Below are 17,203 nucleotides of genomic sequence, written 5' to 3'. Positions count from 1 at the left end.
TACAGGGGCGTTTTCGCATTTCGCCCCCGTCGAACTTCGACTCTCTCGGCCGTGGGATTTTGTACCCCGACCTCCGGCTTAGCATTGCAACGCCAAAGCCACTAAGCAGCCACGGCGGGCTAGCCATATACGGAATGCCGTGATGCTTTGAGATGGATTTCGGTTGAGGAGGTCGCGAGGCAAGAGTCCATTCTGGATTGAGCGTGTACGTTCACTGCTTGCTTTATACCTCGGAGTGAGGACTGCGTGAGGAGGGTCGTGGCAGTTTGGAGCGAGGCAATACTTCCACGCGCTGTAGCTCCACTGGGCAGTCGTGACAATCTTCCTAACAATGTAAATACAATAAGCAGGTCAGGAGGTACCCTCACAAATACGAGCACGAAATGAAAGAAAGAAAGAAGAGCTTTTTTCCTGGAAATCGGAGGGCCTCCCCCCCACTTCTTTCTTTCTTTCTTTCTTTAAAGGCAAGACCGCACGCTCACAGAATGTGACTGTGTCGTCTCCCACAAAGAACCCCTGCGCATGCACGCTGGCGCTCGGGTTCTCAAGACTTCGCTTGAACTTTGACACAGAGTCTCATGTTGTAGTTCTGGCGTTGCGCAGCAGACTTACCCGCTGTCTCTTCAGTCTTTTCTTCCAAGTCTCGTGTATCGCTGTGAGCCAGCGTTTTGTGCTTCTTCGTATGTAATGCTGGCGGCCGCGACCCCGTTCCCTTGTTTTCCACTGTCGTCGTCGTGGACAAGCCCTGCCTCAGGAAGCCCAAATTGCGTGAGAGGCCGCTTGACGGGAGGCACTCTCTGAAAAGAGAGACAAACACTGCGCGCGCACATGCACACAAAGGCAGACATGAAAGCACTCGCGGGGTTACCTCTCCGTGATGAGAATGGCGTGTATCGCGAGGTCGACTTCTGAGTGACTTATTTGAAGACGTCTTTACGACGTCTTTTTTTAACGCATATTCCCACTCTAGGCTATTCGTCCTACACCGGAAGGGAAATTGAAATGGGTTGTCCGGGTGGGGTATATACCTATACGGTTTAGGAGGAGGGTGCAGAGGCTTGGCTTCTCTGCTGTTGTCCTGATGGTAATGGGGCTACCTTTACCGCTCGAAATCCCAGAAGGATCGCCACACGGGAATCCAGATCCTGTATCCAACTGAGGAGGGGCTACCACGTCACCAGAGATGTCTTTTTTTTCTTTTTAATGGTCTTTTTCCCATCAAGTGGATTTGAGGGCGTATGTGTCTTGCCTTTTCACTGTACGCAGAAAACCGCAAAAAATTCACTAGCTCGCCGGCTTCCTACACGTTCTTTTTTTTTTTTTTGCTCGGTAACGCGCACGTTTCTTAAAGGACTTGTGTTTCCTCCTTTTAAAATCAGTCGCATTCCATTTGTTTATTCATTCTTTGCCCTACACTAATAACTCCCTGCGACCGATGTGTATGGCGAGCCATGGTTTACAACGGAAATGCGAATATACGACGAGCTTACTGGGCGCCGTGGTTGTTCGATCGCGGTATGTATACCGCTCAAGCTCCTGCTGCGAGTTCGGGGGCTTCGGCCTTCCGTTCCAGCGCTTCGGAGCCGGTTCGCGCGCGGGCGGTCGGGCCCCCGTTTGTTTGCGGGGCGGGGGCGGCCTTTCGCGGGCCTATTGCATCAGGGTCGCCGGCTGGCAAAGAGTCGGTAATAGGCGATGAAAAGAGTTCGTTCGGAACGCGGCCGTTCCCTCGACTCCCGCTGCCGCCAGAAGCTGCGCGGCCCGCCAGGCCACGGAGAGTCAATGTCAATGGCTCCTCCCGACGAGAGCTAAAAAAAGGCACCTCGCCCCGACCTTTCTTCCACGCCCCCCTTTCAGAACGCGCGCTTCATCGGGAGACCTTGAAAACGCCGTTACTTTCTGCTTATTGCGCCACCGAGTTGCTCTTTTGACGACCGCTCCTGGCGCCGCACAGTCGACCCCTCCATTCGCGTTATTTTTTTTTTATACTGAATTTCTTTCTTTTTGATGTCAGGCGGGGGGACGAGAAGAAGCGTCGCTTCGGAAGCTTCGGAAAACACGCAAGCAAAGTCCTTGTTTCAGCAGTGGCACTAACAGTGGGACAAAGGTTGTCTGTCTAATGTGAACTTCGCTTCAAGTGTCGCTACGTGAAAGACGCGAAGCCGTTCCACGTTGCAAGCACTGTTGCTGTTACAAACACTGAAAACGGGCATAACGTTTGTGTTTGAGCCAAGCTCGCTGAGGACCCTTCAGAGTTTCGCAGGGCGATGTCTTGAGAAAAGTTCGGCAACTTTATTATGAGCAAATGTCGTGTAAAACGCGGATGTCTAATGTCCTGGATTGAAAATGTCTCTGTCGAAGTTTTGTGGCTCGTCTGCATGGGCAGTTAATGGAAGTGGAAGAAAACATGCGGATACTATAGACACACCCCTTGCTTAGGTTGGTGAGCAAGCGGTGTGTCGTGGCCCAACTCTGGGGTGCCAGGACTGATCCAGCCTCGTCGACTCCTGATGACAAATAGTCAAGAGGGGAGGAGAATGTGCTGTCATAGATACGTTTCAACAACAACATGTAGCTATATATGTGTGAACATTCCTGCGTGGCTTAAGCATCATGCTTAGTTGGGAACCTTAAACAATGGTTCATTATAGCGTTGCAAACTCGGATAACCTTGAAGCGTCCGTCGTATAGTGGTGGGGGTGAGCGGAGCCCGTGGGCCATTTATCGTCCAGTGACCGCGATAACGACCTGGTTTCTGAAGCTCGCCTGCGTTTGATTCGCGTTTCCCCGTTCGCTCTGCGTATCATCGCTTGCTGCGCCTGCGCTAACGAAGTGTCCCCGATTAACAAGGCAAGGCGCCCACTGGGGGGCGGTGGCGTCGCGGTCGCCGCAGTGCTGGCATGGAGTCGGCAGCCCGGAAATTAAAAGCGGCGCCGCCTATCGTCGGCCGTTGCGCAACGCTGCCGAACGGCGGGCCCTCCTGATAACGGGCTCCGGTTCTCTTGCCCTTCGGTAGGTTTCGACTCCCCTATACCGCGCCCCCAACCTCTCCTGCCTTCCGTCCAGTGCCGTTCGATCGACCGCCGGGCTGTGCCCGGCCACGAGAGTGCATTGCTGGCATGCCGTTATACGGGCTGTTATCGTAACGGCCAGTTAGCGCGGGGATATATATACGCCGCCACATCGGCGACGGCTTTTATGGTAATTGCCGGACGCCATAGCGCCATAGGCCGCGCGGCTCGAGGAATGGCCCTCTCTCGCAGTGGACGCCTCGCCCGCCTCTCTGTCGAAACGGCCAGTGCGTCGCGACCGCCGCTCTTAAGCCGCCTGCGGTGCCTGTGCGCGAGAGAGAGAACTGTGGCGCGTGTAGTAGTTTAACGAAGCACGCCTCGCGACAACCTTGGCTGTCGCTTGATGCGGCGTGCGTGCGTGTGTCCGCTCAGCACGTCTATACTATTTCGTTTACAGCTCCTTTCTTTCTTTCTTTCCCTCGCACATCACCGGCCAGTATATATCTGTGTGTGTGTGTTCTTTCATCTCCTGTTTAATTCATCTGCTCGATCTCTGTTATTCATTGCCGAGTTTCGAGTGGCCGACGTATAAAAGAACGCCGCCACGCACGGCTTTAACAGTCGCGCGGTGCTAAACCCTTTTCGCTCCTCTTCATTCCTTCTGTGCTGGATGGACTTCTTACGCAAGCACGCTCGCAATTTGCCCGGTGCCCCTCTTTTTAAGCTCTTTTCTTTCAGCGTGCCTAATCGTGTTTATTTTGTTTCTGCGGACGTTGTTGTGTAATGGCGCGCGTGACACAGTGGTCCGTCGGCAGCAGCTTTCGTGAAGGTTTGATGACCGCGCGCCAATTAACCAGAGTATATACTTACGGTTAATTAAAGTGAATGGCCGCAACAGACTGACATTGTAGTTGCTATCGCGTCAGAAATTATTTCAAGGCTGCTATTCGACAAAATGACAGAGAATGCTGGCTTCCATTCTGTGTGCTCCCTAGTACGTATAAAGCCGCCGCGCTGTATTCGTCACGTGGTTACGCTGCTGCAGCACGCTGGATACCGCTATCGTTGGACTTGAGAAGGTGGGTTGCACACGGGAAGCTGCGTTGCGAGCCGTCAGATCATCCTATTGAGTGCAGGAGGCACACGATGTTTTGGTGGGGTGATGGCTTGAGGGCCTCCCTCAGAGTCGAGAGGGCTTGATCGCTCCTGACGCACCTGAATGAGGGACGTATTCTTTAGTTAACTTGTCTAAAGCGAAGCTTCTTGTTAGCATATTAATGTTCCCGGGTGCACAGAGGCGAACACCAGGCAATGATACATAAATATCTCCGTGGTATGCACTGCCATCAAACAGAACGAACGATTGAAGCAGGCTTCCCAACACACTCGGTGTTCTTGCGGAGAAGCTAGCTTTGGCAAACATATTTAATATAGCTGCGCACGGCCTCGGCAGTTTTTGAGGAGCGTCGAAAGTGACATATATGTAGCCTTTGTCATCATCCTCCAACTGCAAGGTATAGCACGCCAACAGACGTAATACCATGTAACCGTTCACAAATCGCTTCTATTTTCATACTCGCAAGGGACAAGGAAAGAACGCAGGGGTATAAGCATAACCATTCGCCAAAGAGGCGCACCAGTGCTCTTAGCATCAACTCTCCGTTTTTAAAGCCAAAGCGTATATAGAGATGTCGGCATTGAGGTATTATTATGCGCAGTGTTTGGCGAGTGAAAAGATCAGCGTAAATCCAACGATAATGCTAGGCGTCCATACCACCACTGTTTCGGCTGAAAACGCACCAAGCGGTCTTTATTAAGCGGCGGCTAGGGTTAGTCCACGAGCCCAAGATAGCATCCTCGGACAGTGGCCGGCCGTGGAAGCGTGCCAAAGAAGTCTGCCGAGGCCCGCCCTCTTATGTCATGTGGAGGGAAGATCACACTTAGCAGCGCTCAGAGCGGTTTAGGATGCGTCGGCAGGCTTCGTATCCAGTTTCATGACGCTTAGCCATCCTTGTCGAAGGAAGCAATCTTGTCAACTCCGGCGCCATTGAAGCTCGTCTTGTGACTGTCTTTCTTTTTCCCTCTCCGCCGTATCACATGTATAATCGAGATGTTTAGCCATGTCCATTAGACCAATTTCGATATCTATTTTTTTGCGGCCGCCCCTTCTCACGACGTGTCCGAAACAGTCCAGTGCTCCACGAGTAATCTTAGCTGCGATGTGCGCAACCTCACTAGCTCCCTGAATGCCCTTCGGTTTTGAAGTCCTTGCTCGTGAGTTCTCACATATACGTCATCTACTATATCGAAACTGTCTTTATGTTTAACCAGCGAGGGGAACGAGAATCTTTGCTTTCTCTTCACGCGAACCAATCTCGCGAAACGCACCAGTCTCTGCGCCTACACATTCGCCCTGCAGCCAGCCACGTCCGTCTCGCAAGGTTATATATGCATGTTGGATGCACAATGCGACGGCGGCTGCCACGACCGGCCAGGTGCTCAATGACTCGTGCAAGACCCAGCGATACAACGGCACGCAGCCGCCATCAAACGCCCTATTCTTTCTCATCGATTCTCGTTGCCCCCCTCCCTGCCCGCCCGCCCGCAGTCTCGGGCGCTCTGCGTTCGAGTACATCCCACCGCACAAATCGATGCCTGCATACGCGCAGCCTCTTTGAATGTGTGTGCGCCTGGTCGCGCAGCATCCTTGCAGTCACGAACGGGTTCTTCGCCGTCGCGGCCCTTTCCACTCGACCTGCATTGTTATACTGTGTCGAGTTCTTTCCTCATTTTAGGCCGTCCGACTTATATAGAACCCCCCAAAATATAAAGAAAACGGTATAGAAGAGTCGTTAGACCGGGCCGGCCGTGTGGAGCCAAATCAAAACCGCACGCCTCTTCTTCGGCAGACCGGGCCGGGGCGAGCTACTCGCGCGTTGCGCCAATCTGTTAACTACGTCGTTTCGGAGATCGTGCTCCTGAATACTGCGCTCCTATCTTTCTCACCTCCTCCGCGCTTATCACGCACGCGTTCGGAGGAGGGCACGTTTCTTTCGCATCCGTCAATCGCGATATCGGCGATTGCTATCGGATCCTCCGTTGGCAGCCTCCAGAGTACCGGACTACGTACTACCTCGCGCTACCTAGAAAAAGAGTACCGCCAAGTACAAAAATAAATAAATGAATAAAAGTCGTGCACCGCTGACGATGACTACGCACACGTGCCGTGTCAGCGTGCGCAATCTCTCTCTCACTCACTCTCTTTCTCTCTTTTTCGCATTTCGGAGCTTCGACGTATCTCTCTCTCGTATGTCGCGCACTTCGCGCCGTCGCTGACCCGAATATAATGCGCTCAAATCTGGACGAGACTGCCTGCCGACCGGCTGATGCCGAGCTGTTCCCGACCGCCAATCTGGTCCCTCTCCCCCCCCCCCTCGTCCTCGCACCCGCGCGTTGCCGCAGTCGTCGAGATCACAGAGATCGCGCGCACGCGCGCTCGCTGGTCCTACTCGCGGAGAAGAGGTATTGTAAGAAGATGAGGCTCCGCTGGATGAAGAATCGGGGAGGAGGCGACGGTAGAGAAGAAGGGAGCAAGAGCTAAGCCATCGTGGCCGGTGCGTGCCGCGCCCGAGTTCAAGGGCGGCGGTACAGGGAGGGAGGGGGCACCCCCCTCCCCACCACAGCCGGAGTAACATCGGGGTCGTCCCCTCGCGTCTACGCCGGCCGCCGCCAGTTCCTGTTCGTCTGTGCGTCGCCGCCGCGATGCTCCCTGAGCAGCATCCTCTTCAAAAGAAGGGTGACTAGGTAGGTGGGGGTGGGGGGTGGCAGTGATATCGGAGAGGGGGAGGGAGGCAAGAAGAGAGAGCTACCGGGGGAGACCCCCCCCCCCCCCCTCTGGAAATCTCTCTCTTCGGCTGCTGCCCCCCACCGCCGATAAATAAACCAGCGCAGACCCGGCGTAACGGGTTCTAAAAGGAGACGAGACGGTGGGCCCCCGAAAGAGGAGGAGAGCGGAGGGGGGTCGTCGACGAAAGGGTGACGGCGGTGGTGGGCGTTGGACGGACGGACGCTGGCTGCTGCTGCTGGTGCGCACCACCCAGTACCCAGATCGCGTCGGCCGGGGCATCCCCCTTGACTGACTGACTGGCTTCGCTGCGGCGGCGGCTGTTGCAGCGGCGGTGGTGGTGTGGCTTTCGTCAGCGAGCCGCGGTCGCGTGCTTGCGCTTTCACGGTGCCGGGTTTCTGCTTGCTTCTTCTGTTGCTGCTGCTGCGGACCCCCCCCAGCGGAAACAAGCGCCTTCGCCTGCCTCTGCGGTCATTGACTGCTCGCCGCTGCGGCTTTCTTGCTACCAGTGCCGCCACCACCAACCCCCGCACGCTCGCCGACGTAAGATTCCCCTCCTGCCAGCGCCTTTCTCCCTTCCCTCCTTCGACGTCTCCTCCGCTGCTTGTGCGGCGCGCCTGCTGACGCTGACTGCCAGTGCACGCGCGGTCTCCGGTGCTGACGGAACCCTCGAGTCTGCGGCCCGCGATATTTCTACACAGCCAGTGCCCTGTGCGCGCGCGCGTGTGTATTGTGTGTGGCTCGCGGGATCTTGTCCTCGTCTCATCGGAGCAGCCGGAGAAAAGGAAAAAAAGGAAAAAGGAGCGCTGTCGCGGCGACCGAAAAACTGCCTGATTACTGCTGAGGAATCTGTTTCGCCCATTCAACATGCTGTCCCGTCCGGGCGAGGCGGGTACGTATATAGACCATCTGTACCGCGCGCACGCGTGTGTAGACTCGTATATGTGCGTACGTTGCAAAGGAGGGAGGGAAGGGGGCAAGGAGTAGGAGACGTGTTTATATGCGACAGCGCGTGTATACGCTTGCGTCGAGCGCACGAAGAATGAAACGTGGATCTGGATGAGGCCCGCTTCGGAATCCTCGGGGTTCGCAGACTCCGGCGCCGGCGGCGTCGTGGCCCGCTGTCACGCCGATGTTTTCTTCGCGGCCGGCATTGGTCCCGTCACGTTGGCAATATGTCTCTTTGCGGGGCATCTGGATGCCTTCCGTAGGAGAAGCCTTTCGGAAGACGGACGCGGCGCCGAATTTCTTGCGAAGGCTTTCGTCTAGCTGTTTGTAACGCGCGCCCAACATCCGGCGATTGTCGTCCGATGTCGATCGCTTTGCCTTTTTTATTTACTTCTTTCTCTTCTCCTTTCTTTATTTTTGTTTTATGCTGTTCGGCGAATACGTAGTTGGATGCTATCCAGGGCGCGTGCCAGCCTTTTGGAGGCTTAGACTGGAATACTTGGGGGCGAAAAAAGAAAGGGGAAGAGTGAACGTGGAGTGACGTCCGCAAAAATTGCTAGCTCTTTTTCGTTCCCCTTTGATGTTATTCGATTACCGACACGCGGAGTCGTAGTCTTGAGGCAGGATGGCAGTCTAGGCCATGACGACCTCGCGGCTTTTGGCAAAGTGCATGAGCTGGAGTTCATCCGTTGGCATGCCCAGCTGCTTGTTTCGTAAATTTTTCAGAAGCGTCCAGGCCGCGTCCATTAACGCAGGGTTAAAAGTGCGTCATTACGCATGATGTGTGTGTCGGGAGCACTGCCAAAGCATACGCAGTTTACGGAGCGTTTCGTACTCGTATGAAACGGACCAGCCGCTAAAAAATCAAATTATGTTTTACGTGCCAGAACCACTATCTGATTATGAACCTCGCCGTATAGTGGGAGACTCCGGGATAATTTGGACAACCCGGAGTTCTTTAACGTGTGCCTTAATCTAAGTACACGGGTGTTTTGACATTTCGCCCCCATCGAAATGCGGCCGCCGTGGCCGGCATTCAATCCCGCGACCTAGTACTTAGCAGCACAACACCATAGCCACTAAGGAACCACGGTGGGTACGATCAACGGCTGCAACGATGGAAAGACACATTTGTTCAGTTACAGCGCACAACACTCAACTATAGATTATTGTTTTCGCCGCTCTGAACTGCTGCGCTTTATTTCAACGGAATTGGCTCGCTTTTAAGCAAATGACTCTAGCTATAGTTATCCCGCGACACTTTGAAATCTTGAAGGTTTTGTCTTCAGTTATACGCCTATATTTATGAAACAGGGAAAACATTGACGTCCACCCGTCTGGTAACACGAAGCTACAAAGAAAGCCCCATACGGGTTTTTCAAAACGAAAGCTTCGCAGTTGAAACATTCCTGCTGGTCCGAGATTCTTTCACATTGCGGGGTTCGGTAGCCGAACTGATTTGCCATATGCATCTATTCACACCTGATCATATCTCCGTATCTCGCTTATCTATAGCCAGTGAGAAGGATTTAAAGTGCGCGCTTTGAGCGTTACTTTAAGCGTGCCATTGCGGACAGCTCAAGCTCGATCTTATAGGACGTTACGGGGTTTGCGCTGTATAACGAACCACACACACAAAAAAAGAGCGATCTACCTCATGCCTTCGTCTGCAGCTCGCCGATGTTAGGCGCACCTCTTACGTGCGTTGCTACAGCATTTCCGGCGTCGATTTGTACATGTTCGCAATAATTCATAGACACGATATACCTACAATGTTGTGCTCACCATGTTCTCGTTTCTCGTCGGTTTCTCATCTATACCTCTATTCTTCTGCTGCGGTTCTTCTTTTATTTTGTTGTTGTTAGTTTTTCAATCCATATGCGATCTTCTTTCTCCTTCTCGGGGCAAACCCATTGAGAAAGATGTTGCGTCTACATGCTCGATATAATTATGCAATCAAACAATCTTGCCAGCGTCGAGATACGCTTTTGTGCACAATTTGCCTGCGTAACGAAGGGCACTCGAGATTCATCTTGTCAAGGTTTCCGAGTAGCGGGCATGGCGTGCTGCTCATTGGTGTAGTTTCCGGCATTGCTCACCGGGTATACGCTTGAGGATCACGTGCGAGTCTAAATGTATCGAGGTCAGTAAGGAGCACAAAACTGCGGTTCACAGTAAATGAGTTAACTTAATATCCTCCATCCCCTTCTTTTGGTGTGTTCTGTTAGCTGAAGTGTCTATTAATGATCAACTCATGCAACGATCGCCGCTTCTTTCTTTCTTTCTCTCTCTTTCTTTTTCCCTCTTCGTCACACCGACATTTGAGACGGGCAGTTTCCAACGACGGAATTCCGCAGTCGGAGCAGAATCAACGGAAAGCGGGCGCGCATGTTCCACGGATTCCGACGAGCCGCAGGCAACCGAAACGCTATAAGAGCGGGGGCGTGCCTTCCCAACGAACGGGGGAAGCGCATGGATTGCTCCGGCGACGCGATGCGCATTTATTTGCTCCGTGGCCGGCGATGATTTTAACGCAACAGCGTTAAGGAGCTCGTGTCGCAGAAAAGCCGGTGTCGTCGGCGTTGGCCGTGAGCGATAAATCTCAGCAGGCACTTCATTAATAAAAAACAACTTGCAAGATGGGCTGGGTGGGAATCGAACCAGGGTCTCCGGAGTGTGAGACGGAGGCGCTACCACTCAGCCACGAGTTCGATGCTTCAAAGCGCTACAAAAGCGTCTCTAGTGAATGCGGTGTTGCCTTAGAAACGAGCTGTTTCTAAGGCTCAGGCGTGCGTCGCTTGCTCAGGCGCACATTTCGTTGCCGGGCCGAACGCGGCACTGCTCGACGCCCACCGCGTCCGATGCGGGGCGCGTAGTCGCTGCGCCGTAGCCCACTGTCTTACACCCCTTCGCGGGTTGACGAGAACGCTGTCGCGTTCCACTCTTGAAGGCGAAGCTTAAGCGTCCTCCAATTTTTTGTTGTTCTCTTCGAACGGGCGAGCTCGGGCAAGCAAAGGCGCGCGCGTCCACCCTGCAGTCTCTCAGAGCGTCCGTCGCCAACGGATGATGGGAAGGCACCACCGCGTCTATGTATACAAGCGCGCAGGCACACTGGAGATCGCGAGCTTGAGAAGCACTGCAGGGCGTGTGCATATGGGCTCTCCCCACCGGTGTGCGTGTGTGCGCACGCGCGTGCATTATTTGCATGGGAGGCGTGTGCGCGCGCGCGCGCGTACGTCTTCGCCGGACGTCGTCTCTTCTGCACACACGCCCTCTTGCGCGCGCACGCCGTGTCTCGTTCGTCTCGGCGACTCCGCCGCGCTTCCTGTTCGGTCGATACACGTGCACGCGCATTGTGCCGCCGCCGCCCTTCGCCTGCCCCGATTTTGACGAGCCTGTCCTTTTTCGTTGTCCCTCTCTTTCGCTGCGTTTGCGTCGCTCGCACGCGCGAACTTGCGTGCATGGTCACGGAACGTCTCGCGAGTCTTGGCCGACGCGCAAGGGGCTCCGCGTGGGGCGTGCGCTTTCTCCCTCGAGAAACTTTTTTTGAGGGCCTATAGCGCCCCACGCCTTTTGTTCTTATCTGCTTTAGTTAGCCTGCTTTACACCTTTCCTTTCGGTTTCGTTGTTTCTTGTTTTGTGTTTCCCCCCCCCCCCCCCACTTTTCTTTTTCAACCGCGGCAGTATTTCAGCGTTCGCGCTGCGCTCTCTCCTGCTCCGCGGCCCAGTTTGTGCGTACACGTCTGAGATCTGTATGTGAGCCCCAGTGTTTTCTGTTCTTAACCGTCTGCACTGCTCTTCACTTCGTGTTTCCCTCACTTCATCACTTTTTTTTTCGTACATTTTCTTCTCACACCGCAGCCTCGTATAGTGCAGCCGCAGTCCACACTACGCGAAGCACCATGGCGCCGTGCGGCGTTTCGCTTCGTATATACACGTGACGTACCGCGCCATTACGCCGTCGCCTAACGTTCTCTGCTCCTTCCGTTGCCTTTGTTCGGCGGCCGAGCTCGAGACCTAAATTTCCCTCGTCTCCCAGCCTTTCCCTCGGTTCCTTTCTTTCCCGCGCCGCCGGTCGCAAGCAATTACCGCGTCAGCGGGCGCCGCCGAAACCCAGCCGGACCCGGCGTGTGTCATTTCCAATTCCTCGCGTTGGCCGCGGGGCCCGACCGAAGGTCCCGTGACAGCGCCCCCATGCTGACATCGAAATACGGTCCGCGCGCGGGCCCCGGTGGTGGGCCCCGCTTTCTCTTCGCGTCACGCGTATCCCCGTCGCTTCGTCGGCGCAGGTTGAGCTAGAACAGCGGGCGCGCGGGCCCTCGGGTCGCGAGGAGGCGAGGTAACGCACAATGGCGATGAGCGCCCGCTGAGCGCATGGAGGAGGGAGCGCTGCTCCCGCAGCCCCCTTGATTTCCCTTTCTGGTCAAATGAGCGCCGCCCTCGCGGACGCGTTTTCTATTTATCCTCGGCGGCAACCTGCGCCGGATCCCCATTCGCCACCCCTGTTAACCCTCGCGTTCCTTCTTGCGTTGTTCGTGTGTGCGCAGCTGTTCTTGTGGCTCTGCGTAGGTCCATCATGAGGCGAGGGGTCCTTTATTAGGGCGTGTGCGTTTTCTCCCTAGCTTTATTTTGGGTGGGCCACTGGTGGCCTTGACGGTTGCCGTGTGTGTTTGTTTGTGTGTGTGTGTGTGTGTGTGTGTGTGTGTGTGTGTGTGTGTGTGTGTGTGTGTGTGTGTGTGTGTGTGTGTGTGTGTGTGTGTGTGTGTGTGTGTGTTTCTTCTTTCGCCATCATTACCTACTTACCGAAAAAGCCAACAGTAAAATTCGGCGCCAGCCACGGGAGTTTGTTCCGGCACATTGAGGGAAAAAAACAGCGCGGAGTCAAAGAGAAAGTGCATATACTCAACGCGTTCGGTGCCAACCGAGTGTGAAACGTGAGGCGTAGAATCTGGCTCGTTCGACAGTCTCTTAGTCCACGTGGCCTTCACGCAAAGGAATCCGCAATCGGTGTGCAATTGCATGCATTATGCTATACTGCCCTAAATAGTGAAAAAGTTCTCTCTTCCTCACCATCCAAACCTTAGGGAGGTAGAGATGAACCGTGGCCACACAGCTATACGGTGGCAATTCTAACCAAGAGCTAGCAGTGCAAGACTGCACAGCTATACGTGTGATCTGAGCCAACTGTCGTGAGCGAAAACCGTTTCGCAATGAAGCACGAGTTGGCATACGCCTGGGATTATTAAGCTCCCGCCTACCAAACCGAAACATCGCTCAGCGAACACTTACAACGGAAAGATGGATGGGTGCATGCGTTCGAGGAGCGCCTTGTTTCAAACGGGACGATGCGTAGGCGGTGCCACCAAGTTTGTCTTCACCTTTCTTACGCGCTTATATTCTCAGTTCGTGGGGGGAAAAAATGACGCGTGTATAACCGCGTGAAAGGATGAACGTTCTCTTTCTTTTTCTTTCTTTCTTTCTTGCGCACGCGCGAAATGTGCGCTCCTATTTTTAAACACTTTGACAGTTGCAGTGTTGCAAACCTTACATGTGAGATATCCCTCTTAAATATACATCAGCTAAACGCGGCTCCACCTATACTGCCTGCGCGCTTGAATATGAATATTTTATCTTCGCGAGCTATCTGTATACACGCGTCGCCTGAACGTCTCGATCCCACCGTGTCTGGGTCACTGTCTCATATCTCTCTGCCGCATGAAAAACGAAAAGAAAAACGGGAAAGAAGCGAGTGGAGGTGACCCCAGACAGACGGCATTCTGTCCCCGTTGCTTGCTTCCTTGTATTTCTTGCGTAGAACCGGTGAGGGGGCTTTGGCCAGGTCGCCGCTATATATTACTACGCGCCCGTGTTGGACGTTAAAGGGAAACTATAACGCTACACAATGTGTCAGTTTATACAGACAAGGTACATTCATTCAAAACTCTGTGTTTTTATTTATTCGACGAAGAAAAATAAAAGAAAGCTTGATTACTCCTGGAGAATACGAACAACAACAAACTCCCAGTTTCTGAATTTCGCGCCGAAAGACTGAGCAACTCTACGCCAGCGTGACGTTGCGGGTTTTTAAGTATTTTTCTCGATGTTGGGTTGTTCCGCGCTGGGGAAAAAGGGGAAGATGAACTGTCGCAGCAGGAGCTTCTTGTCGCTGTGCTCCACTTATCGCCGCAGGCGCGCTGACCGGCTGTCTCTCTCGCACGTTAGTACAATCACGCGAGTGGAGTGGCCCAGTCGAGATTGTTGCGTTGACTACCACATACATAGCGCCATCAGGGCGAGGGGCGCCTGTGGCACCCGTGTAATATGGGTCTTGAGACACTGTAACATACACGGTGCAGACGCACGGTGAATCGCGATTCTCTTGCTTCTCGTACCCTTTACTCTTTAGGCGCTTTCTCGTTTTTCTCATATCGAACTCCTTCCATGCCCTCCTTGTCCATCTCATTTCGTTTCGCGCGTCACCCGTCAGCCGACCCCACAGGGGGCGGCGGCCGAGGGACGTCGTCTGGTTCCAATAACGGTTCTTCTCCTGTTCTTTCCATTACCCCAAAAACTGGGTGACCTGAAAAAGAAAGAAAGAAAAAAAAGGAGAGAGATACACTCTGCAGTAGGTCCTATACGAAGAGCTGCGCATGCCATTGCGCCGTCGTGTGTGTGTGTGTTGCGCGCGTGTGTGACGTGCTGCGTGCATGGTGCTCCCCTCTCGCCTCTCCTTTACACTCTTAAAATTTTCACACCCTTATGGGTGTAATGCGGGTGTATTCATCTTTTCACCCCTTGTAAACACCCTTGAAACACCCTTTTTCAGCGCAAAATGGCGTTCAACAAGAAAACACCCTTGGAACACCCCCAGTCTTTCTAATTTACACCCTAATTATAAGGGAGTAAGTGAACAAGCTTACAGTATATGATAAATGAACATTGCCAGTTAAGGCGTTGATATTGGCTGTACATGAAACGCGCGCTACCTGCGCTTGAATCAGGTAGCTGGAATGATTAGATCGGGGCACCTAGGCAGCAGCGCACTGTCTCCGAACAGTGGTCAAAAACGAAGTTTCCCACGAATGTTGATATCGAACGGATGACACTAACGCGCAGACTTTGCATAGCCAGATATCTGCAAAAGGCTTCATATGATCAATAGCAAAATATTTACAATGCTATCACTCAATGCTTAAAGGTGTGCAACCAGTTAGACTGGGAATGGTTAGGAGTGAGGGCTAACGGTAAATAGCTCACCAACTTACGGTTTGTAGATGACATTGGCATACTCAGCAACGCTGCAGACTATTTGCAACAAACGTTTGAGGAACTTGCCGAAGAAAGTAAGTCTGATTGAGAGTTAGTATGCAGAAGAGAAAAGTAATGTTCCGCAGCCTGGCAAGAGAACGAATGTCATGGTCGGCAGTCAGCCTCTAGGACCTGCGCAGAAATACGTTTATTGAGGTTAATTACTCGCAGGGGCCTCTGATCAAGGAAATTAACAAAAATAAAATATTAGCTGGAGAGCTTACGGCAGGCATTACTAAATCATGACCAGGGAGCTTACTGTTAACCATTGCTTTCTACCGTTAGTAACGTATGGGGCCGAAACTTGGAAGTTACCAAAGAAGCTTTGGAAGACGTTGAGGACCGCGCAACGAGCGATGCAATGAAAATTATTAGGCATGATGATAATAGACTGGAAGACAGCGATGTGGATTAGAGAGCGAACGGGGATAGCTGATATTCTGGTTGACATTATGAGGAAGAAGTCGTGCTGGGCAGACATTGCAATGCGTAAGGGAGAGAACTGCTGGTCTATTGGAGTTGCAGAATGGGTGCTAAGGGAAGGGAAGCACAGTCGAGGACGGCAGAGAATAATGTGGACGTGATGGAATTGGGAAACTTGAAGACACGTGGAACCAGTTAGCACAAGACAGGGGTATTGGAGATCGCTGGAGAAGCTTTCGTCCTGCGATGGACATCAGAATAAGCTGATGATGATGATGACGTAACGACATCCATGCTAGCTTCGCGGCATGTCATTCATGTTATGTCATGCATGCGTGTCATGCACGTTCTGATAGCTCGATTTGCGTCGATTGCGCGGGGGGGAGGGAGGGGGGCTAGTAGCGGCGTAGCCAAGTGGGGCACGCCGGGCACTTGTAACGCTCACTAACAGTAAAATTTTTGCTGCTATGGCATTGGCCCCGCTCCTTCCCCCTCCACGGCCAATTGGGACCCCCCCCCCCTCACACGAAAAAATTTTCTGGTTACGCCACTGTCGGGAGAGGGTGTAAGATTGCTCTAGACCCCTCCCTGTAACTTGTCAACGGAAACGGGGGACGGGAGGGCAGCTGCCGCCGGGCCGCAAACCTTAGGCAGCCCAATTACCGGCTGCATTTCCCTTTGCACGTGAATACTGCTCTAATGCCATTACACTGTAGGATCTGTGGCGGTTCGAGGGCATGCGACAATAAAAAAAACCCATACAGCCATCAGCAAGTCTTAGCTTGAGCAGATCTTTGGGAGCTGGGCAAGACTCTCACAAAAAAAAAAGCTTGGCACCCCTCTTACAGGCATTGTCAACTCTGGGTCCCACCGCTGACTGTACATTTCCGGTAAAAAAAAAAAATCACACCGGAACTCCTCTCGGTTTGTCTAAGTGTGCGTAAGCATTGTGACTCTTCCTCATCTACACGCAGTCCATGTCGTTATCAATGTTATGAGACTTGAGCCGACAAGTATAAGCGACAGCGCTGCGGCGACACGAGCTGCTCTGGTCGGCGGCGCAAGCAAAGTACTGCAGGTGGCGGGGCCAGGCGCGCTGGTGACGTTCCGTTCGTTTTGAGCTGTTATCGCTCTTTAGCCCTCCTCATCCCCGTCGAACCATTATCAACCGTTCTCCGGCGGCGGCTGCTTGTGGCACGGCCGCGCGAACCGTATCTTGAAAGCGAACTGCATTGTGGACAGAGTGTGCCCACTGCTGAAACCTTCCCGCGCTGTGTTCGCACCGTTTACTTCGCTTTGAAAACAGACGCGCGTACACCTATCTTGAAAGTGTTCTTGCGAAAAGCGCATAGTGCGGCATGAGCTGAGAGCTTCGTGAGCGCAGTGTTCTCGCCGCTTCGGTCGCGTTGAAGCGAGAGCTAGCACGAAGGTGAATTCACTCGCTGTTGCGGGTTCTATTTTGAAACGTATCGTGTGGTACGGACTGACGGACGGATGTTTTTTCTTGTTGGAGAAGTATAGAAATGCTTACGTTATAAAAAAAAATCGCAGGGTTCGCGAATTTCGCGATAAGAACCAACACCAACCCACTCCTCGGCGCCCCGCGGAGCGATGCCGTCTTGATCGCCCCCTCCCAACCCCGGGAAAAGGGACACTACCTATCTCAGTTGAA

At 53.3% G+C, this 17,203-nt stretch overlaps 1 protein-coding gene across 3 annotated transcripts in view; it reads left to right on the top strand.

Moving 5' to 3' along the window:
* Positions 1-17,203, top strand: part of LOC135896994 (uncharacterized) — a 171,480-nt gene that overhangs the window by 105,707 nt on the left and 48,570 nt on the right. Inside the window, exon 1 of one of the 3 annotated variants that reach the window (XM_065425563.2) lies at positions 7,495-7,744. The exons of the other annotated variants lie outside the window; for them this stretch is intronic. Within the exon in view, the coding sequence (XP_065281635.1) occupies positions 7,720-7,744 (25 nt within the window). The 5' untranslated portion in view covers positions 7,495-7,719. Of the gene's footprint in view, positions 1-7,494; positions 7,745-17,203 lie in introns of those variants that run through there. 3 annotated transcript variants of the gene reach the window in all.

This window comes from Dermacentor albipictus, chromosome 1 (genome assembly GCF_038994185.2).
Source record: "Dermacentor albipictus isolate Rhodes 1998 colony chromosome 1, USDA_Dalb.pri_finalv2, whole genome shotgun sequence".
In the NCBI taxonomy this organism is placed as follows: domain Eukaryota; kingdom Metazoa; phylum Arthropoda; class Arachnida; order Ixodida; family Ixodidae; genus Dermacentor; species Dermacentor albipictus.
The sequence above is the reverse complement of the archived record's forward strand: the minus strand, read 5'-3'. Positions and strand labels throughout refer to the sequence as shown.